General features: G+C 45.5%; 3 protein-coding genes across 3 annotated transcripts; all 3 read left to right on the top strand.

Annotated features, from left to right (window-relative positions):
* Positions 1-1994: 1994 nt before the first annotated feature.
* On the top strand, positions 1995-3010 carry TRV_05660 (uncharacterized protein; the record flags this gene model as incomplete). The annotated part of the gene is made up of 4 exons (XM_003020226.1): positions 1995-2260; positions 2333-2456; positions 2652-2778; positions 2853-3010. The coding sequence occupies 4 exons, from the start codon at positions 1995-1997 to the stop codon at positions 3008-3010; spliced, it is 675 nt and encodes a 224-aa protein (XP_003020272.1).
* A 202-nt stretch (positions 3011-3212) lies between these two features.
* Positions 3213-3569, top strand: TRV_05659 (uncharacterized protein; the record flags this gene model as incomplete). The annotated part of the gene is made up of 1 exon (XM_003020225.1): positions 3213-3569. The coding sequence occupies one exon, from the start codon at positions 3213-3215 to the stop codon at positions 3567-3569; it is 357 nt and encodes a 118-aa protein (XP_003020271.1).
* Positions 3570-6022: 2453 nt separating this feature from the next.
* Positions 6023-6997, top strand: TRV_05658 (uncharacterized protein; the record flags this gene model as incomplete). Its single annotated transcript, XM_003020224.1, has 2 exons — positions 6023-6535; positions 6602-6997. 2 exons carry the CDS (start codon positions 6023-6025, stop codon positions 6995-6997), a joined length of 909 nt encoding a protein of 302 aa, XP_003020270.1.
* Between the last annotated feature and the right edge of the window lie 34 nt (positions 6998-7031).

The raw sequence follows: 7031 nt of genomic DNA, 5'->3' as shown, positions 1-7031 counted from the left end.
GGGAAAAGGAAAAAGGAAAAGGGAAAAAAAAAAGAATGAAAAAGAAAAAGAAAAAGAAAATATAAAGGTTCGGAAAACCCGAGATCGCCTTCTGCTTGTCATTTACTCATCTGAATATGCTGTGGCGTAGTCATTGGTTCAGGGAGCCCAACTTCGTTGAAGTTTTATTTTCTTTTTGCCTTCAGACGACATTTTGTATCCTTGCTTGCTCGTTGCATGCTGCATGGGATGGGCTCCCTCCAGGGCGCGGCAGTCATCAGGTATCTCCGGTTACCGAAAACCGAAACGAAATACGCAGCCTATTGGATGCATATCTACTCAAGACCAGGAGTTGCTTCCAAATACGGGGTTTAGTAACCAGCCCGTTGTCCAAGAGGGTTAATTGAGTGTAATATTGACCGGGGTCAAGCGATCTCGTTGGAAAAGGTCAAAATTTAATCTTTCACGTAAAGTTGCTTTGGTCTTGAACCGGGGATCAAAACATGGCGTCTGTCCAACCGCAGCGTCCTGCGTTTTCAGGGTTGTGGAATTCTTTTTTTCCCTTTTATACTTCATAGTTTGTGTAAAGTTGCTGGAGTTTGTCGTCAAGACAGGATCGTCGTTTATAAATTGGACATATATCAAACTCTGGAGAGTAACCTTGGCCCACTTTCAATCATCTCCGTTACCGTGTCCGGAGTACGGGAGTAGTTATACGCACTTGTAAACTTAGAAAGGAAACATGCAGCCGGTTCCTCAATGTCCCCAGAGTTTCGGCCTGTTGGCGAAGGCTCACCCCGTCCCAGCATCCACCAGCGCGGATTTATAGCTAGCTTAAGACTGCCTGACAACCTCAACCATCTTCAACAGGCACAGCGCGCAAACCTGTCTGTGAATATGGCAGTGTAGCTGATCCTTGCCTCCAATTGAAGACTGATTTTCGCCCTTGATAAGCCGGCATCGCAATAATGAAGGGTTGTAAACGGAGATGGCCACACGGGCTCAGCCACCTTAACAGATGTCTTCTTTCCGTTCCAGTGTTATAGAGTCATACCGGAGATTCTTTTCATATATATGGAGCAACTGTTTACATATCTAAAACTTTCTGTTGTGCCACAATACACATCGTGTTGGGTTTTCAGTGTTGCCATGGCGTAATGAAGGTCAAATCTCGAGCCTCCCTGGAGTTCGTCTTCAGAGGGCCTAAACGTCTTCGAGGAAGGGCGAACGAAACGTCCGCCGTACTCCGTCCGGGCTCGTGGGTCTCATATTGCCAGTTCTCGGTACGCTAAACTTCAGCTGCGGGGCCTCGTAAGCGGAATGGCTTGAGGATTGTGATAAAAAAGGGATGTGCTGTCAGGATCTTCGTTTTCCTGGGAACAAGAAGGATGTTTATAGCCCAAGACTAGTCCTTTCCTGGCAATCTGGCAAGGACGGGGAGTCAAGCAATCTCCTCAGAAGTCGAGAATACGGGCGAATGGCCGTATCTACAAAGCGTATGGGTAATCAAGCGCAATCATGGTAACTTCAGGTGCCGATGGTTCGGTTGTAAACTTTCGTGTTTGTCAGCTGCACGGAACAAGGAGGCCAGTGAAAATGTTATTGACATGATCGTTGCTCGCACGGTTGAACTTGCAAGAACATGCGCGGAGACGCCATCCCCAGCACAATTGGAACTATGGTCGTGGGATGGAAGAGGCCCACAGGCTGTGGGCCACGTAGGGTAGATTTGTTATTTTCAGCGCTTCGTTTGCTGTCCGCGTGAAGTTGAAGACGCTTTTTTCAAATTCTCCAAGGACCGAGTGTCCTAAAATACATTCATCATCTTAAAGTTTAAAAACTGGACTGAAAATGAATGAAACGAAATCGCCCAGCGGGGAAAGGGGGTAGTACTTGCTCATACTTTATATAAACTCCACGTCCGACCTGACTTATGGGAAGGCGTAGTATCGATATAAAATTCCATCATCCGATATAAAATTCCATCATCCACTCTTCTAAGAATTGCTCCCATCATGTCGTTCCCAGCTATTTTTCGATGGCTTGTATCTGCCATAACAGCACCACATTCAAAAATCCGGGGACTGTCTGCACTCCTTCAATCGCCTGCAAGCAGCCCCAAGAAGGATGACTACCATATCCAACAGGAGAATATAATAAAACTCCTCAAAGGAAGTTCATATACAATCCCTCATCTTGAGGAAGTCCTTGAAGGATGGTATATGGGAGTCAACCCGGCGTATGACAAGATAAAAGCTGAGGAGGGAGAATTCTTGAAAAAGTAAGTTGAGTCCGTCCGTGCCGCATTGAATACTCTTAGAGACACCGGTCTAACAACTTGCTCGGTATGAAGATGGATCGAAAGACACAACTTGAGAGAGATGGCAGTCAAGGTTGACTTAAGTTTATGCATTGCTTGTTTTTTCCCTCGAACAACGGAAGAAAAATTGCAAGTTCTCTTCGAGAAGATGGCATGGGTATGTATTTGTTTCTTGAAAGAATACCTCGAGTAAAAAGGAACCGCGACTAATCCCTGTTTTATTAGTTCTTTGCCTTTGACGATGGTAATGATCATAGCCCTCTAGCCGGGTAAAAAACGAATCACAAACATATACTAACAAGTCCCACCGTTAGACGTGGACAGTTTTCTCACATCAGAAGAATTTGTGAAGCAGGACCCCGCTGCTTTCGTAAAATACTGGCTTGACCCGAGCCGCAGCGGCCCAGAGCCATATGTTCTCCCAAGCTGCATCATCTATCGTACCGTTGGTCCCAAGCTTGCTGTGGGTTGGTCAAACGGTAAGTATAGACCATTAATGCTTCCACTGAGACTGAAGATAATGTGCAAGGCTAATCTTGGTATCTCCTTCTAGAATCCAAGGTCCAGTTTCAAAAGACGACAGTTGAATATATTGACTGCTTAATGGAAGTTAGCAAACAGCGAGAGAAATACTTACCGTCACTGGATGAATACATTGAAGGAAGGATAATCAATATCGGGGTCTATCCAACACTTGACTTGATACCGTAAGTCAGATGTCTTAGTATGCAAATGGCAACCTCAGCTAATATGAAATATAGTTACGCCGCCGACATCGAGGTATCTGCCGAGGTGCTAAGTCATGAGTCTGTGAAGACAATAAGATATCATATTGTCCGAATTATATGCTTGTGGGTATCGACGTCCCGTGGTAATGGGGCAATGCTGACCGATAGTGACGGTGACGTGAAGAATGAACGACATATTTTCAGTCAAGAAAGAGATTGTAAGTAGTCCCGAAGAGGATATCAATAAGGCTCAGTGGCTAACTGCATTGCTGGCAAATATTCAGAAAGACTGCCAGTTCGATAACATAATCCCCCTACTTTTGGTCCACAAGGGCATGAGTGTCCAGGCCGCAGTGGACTACACGGTTGGTTTGATAGAAGAGTCTTATCGGATTGTGAATGCAGCAGGGGCCCGCCTTCCCAAGCTCGAGGGTAAAGCGAAAGAAGATTTAGACACCTATATTGAGCAGTGCAAAGATCAAGCTGCAGGGAGTATATATTTCCAGTATGGTCAACCCAACGAATATGGTCAAGGAGACTAGCTAACTTAACAAACGTGACAACAGCCAATACTCACCGAGATACCTCTCCAAATCTGCTTTCCAGGGAGACAAAATTGTTGTTCAGTTATAATAGCGTGGAGTCAGGGAGATTTAAGTGAACGTGCGTTGTACTCGGGGTTCTGATTCAATTAAATAGGCATGTTTTGTTTTTATTTGTTGTTCGCTTTTCTTTTTTCCCTCGTCCTTGTTTCTTGTTCATTTTCCATGCTCCTCCAAATCCCCGTGTGTTGAATTTGCAACCGCATGAGAGCCGGCGCTGGTGTTGGTGCTGGTCTTCTTGTTGACGCAACCATACATGCTTAATATGGAACTGCATTGAAGTACCAAGATTATACATGGCACATTGATGGCCACTCATCTCAATAATAATGCGTATTTTATGGTATCAGCAAACTCTCGCTGCGACCACCCTGAAGAGTCGAAGTACTTGACTCGAAATGTCCTTTATTCGTATCCATTGTTGAGTCGCGCATGTAAACATCTGGTCTTTAGGTTTCGGCCGCACAGATCAGATATCAGTAACCTTCTCGGCTAAGGCTGAGATTTGAGGAAGCTGGGATCTTTAGATGCCCGGTGCGTACACTGTAACAACATCTCGATGGAGATCTATTTCACACCCCTATCTTTCGACTCATTGTTGTATCATCAGGAAGTAGAGGAAGAAATGTTCTCACTTTTAAACTTCGTAACCATCTCCGTACTCGGAATCGATGGATGCACGCCGTATTGGTCGATACGAGGGCACCATCCTTTGTACCAATGTTGGGTATCAGCTGCCAGATTCACTCTCGATGTAGCAACACGATGAAATGAAAGCTTCCCAGTCAAGGTCAGATTTGCATCAGGCCTTTCTGCACGTAATGATTAACCCTGCGAAGATCGATCTTCATGGCGTACGGGGTACTTATAAGTCCCTGTTCACAGTCTTCACCTTGTCGTCAAGTCTTTTTTGATGTTTTTTTTGCTTTATCCTGTTGTTGTTTGTTTTTCTATGGCGGGGCGCTGCTTATGTCATCTAAAAAGGCACCTAATCACGTGAACAGACTGTCGGGCCGAAAGTCCCCGAAACAAAATTGGAAGGTCCAGGCCAAATCAGGAAAATAAAGACGTCCTTCCATCGTTCGAGGAGCAACACTCGAAGTCGCGGTCGTTTTGATATCGAACATCTCCAGCGGCTAAAAAGCCATTCTGGATGTTTTTGTCTCGTTGCCTGTGTTGAGTGACTGAAAGTAAACATATCATACGGAGTATCGCGGTTCTAGACGCGATTTGGGTCATTAGACAAGGGGCTAGTTGCGAGTTAACTCGCTACTAGTTCGTACCCGGCCAAAGAACTCCCGAAGCGTCCGCAAACTTGCAGCAATTATGCGCTCCGGAAAACTCTCTGTGCCAATCGCCTTGATCTTATTGACCAATCCATGCATAAGCAATACTCCAGCTGAGAGTCCATGCCCAACGAGAATTCTGTTCTTTACGAGTCGTCCGCCATCTGTTGTTGCGGATGTCCACCGCAGGTTTTTCGCGAGTTAACTAGCTACGGGATGATGAAGCCATAAAGACTGTACAAGCACTTGCGCCATCTGGCGATTTCGTGCAAGGACGCAGAGGATAGGCTCTCTATAACTTCAAGGGGAGTCAAGTTTCATGGTGGAGAAGTTTAAGCTCCAAGCCACCTCTAAAGCTTCCTTCGCTGTGGATATACCGACACTTCCCCCGAATCCCCCCCATGTCAAGGCTGAGTCAGGTCGGTTATCCCAGCAACTAGCGGAGAGACGTGAGCCGGTTGAAATTTGCGACAGTCTTGAGCGTGACTGTGAAGGCTTTTTAATTCTTGTGACAACTCCTTACATATAACAAAGCCCTTCGCTTTCGCAATCGTTTGACCGGGATTTACTTAACTAATAGCCTCCTAACTCCATTTATCCTCGAAAAAGGACCTCTTAAGAACATAAGCAAGAACCAGAGCGACCTCATTGCATAGCCGAGTCTGTTTTCTTCACAGCTCAGCTCCGGGGAGGTGGGCTCATATCTATCCTGGAGCTCTTTACATCGTCATCATGGCGAAGCCAGCACCTAAGCTTCCTGTACAGCAGTTTGTGATACTGGGTAGGCCCGATGTTCACGCTTTCCACCCTGAACTCATATACTTTTTGGAATATCATTCCTGGCTAACCACGATGGCATGACTCCTTTCAATATTAGCTGTTTGTCGATTTGCTGAACCCGGTATATCCCCGCATTCTCCAATTCAAGTCATTCAGACCTCGTATAAAAATGACGCTGATATGCGAAATTTCACTATATAGTTGTCTTTACATCTGTCTTTCCATACCTAGTATGATACTCCATTTGGTCTCTAGTCCATCGGTGTTATATTGTGTGACATCCGTTGACCCCTGTGCACAATTACTAACGTGTTACATTAGCCTGAAATGGTCCGGACATTTGGTGTTGTCGAGAGAGATGTTGCAAAATGGGTTGGCGTCCTATCTGCCATATTTGCCCTCTGCCAATGCATCACTGCTGTTCCCTGGGGAAATTTATCTGACCGAATTGGACGCAAACCCGTAATATTAACGTGTCTCTCTATAACGATGTTTTTTACCCTTCTCTTCGGAGTCTCTACTTCGCTACCCATGGCTGTGTTAGCGCGCGCTTGTCTTGGGTTCAGCAGTGGGAATGTTGGGATCATTCGAACCGTTGTGGCCGAGCTTGTACCCGAGCGTGAGCTTCAACCTCGGGCCTTCAGTTTAATGCCCCTAGTATGGACTATTGGGAGCATATTTGGCCCTGCGTTCGGAGGAGCCCTTGTGAATCCAGTAAAGAAATACCCAGAAATTTTCAGAAATAGTCATTTTTTCAAGACGTACCCATTTGCCCTGCCAAATTTACTTTCAGGAGGCTTCTTTATTATCGGAATTATCACGGGTTTTCTATTCTTGAAGGTAAAGCTCATTCTCGGAGTGTTAACGAAAACAAGTTTATGGTTGCTGTACTTACTTCTTTGCTAGGAAACTCTATCATTCAAAAAGAACGAGCGAGACTATGGTCTCATCCTTGGTGAAATGCTAACTAGCGTGTGCTGCCGCTGCAGAAGAAAGCTGGTAAAGAATCCTGGGCATGGAGACGACGAATCCACTCCCCTTCTTGGTGACCGTCGGATACCTGTATCGGCCGCAAGTAAGGAACAAAAACGGCCGAATACCTCTGCTAAGTGGTCGGAGGTTTTAACCTTCCAGTCTGTGATAATTCTCTCAATATATGCTTCCTTAGGGCTCCATAGTGTTGCTTTCGACTCTGTGCTGCCCGTGTTTTTAAACCATCCAAGGCAGAAACTGGAAAATAACCCGGATGTGAAACTTCCCCTTCCCTTCAAGTTCTCCTCTGGGTTTGGTATAGGTATGTGATCATCTGATCTCATCAACCTCTGTCCTGATATCT

The sequence above is a fragment of the Trichophyton verrucosum genome, assembly GCF_000151505.1.
Source record: "Trichophyton verrucosum HKI 0517 chromosome Unknown contig00443_1.f1.exp, whole genome shotgun sequence".
NCBI lineage: Eukaryota > Fungi > Ascomycota > Eurotiomycetes > Onygenales > Arthrodermataceae > Trichophyton > Trichophyton verrucosum.
The sequence above is the reverse complement of the archived record's forward strand: the minus strand, read 5'-3'. Positions and strand labels throughout refer to the sequence as shown.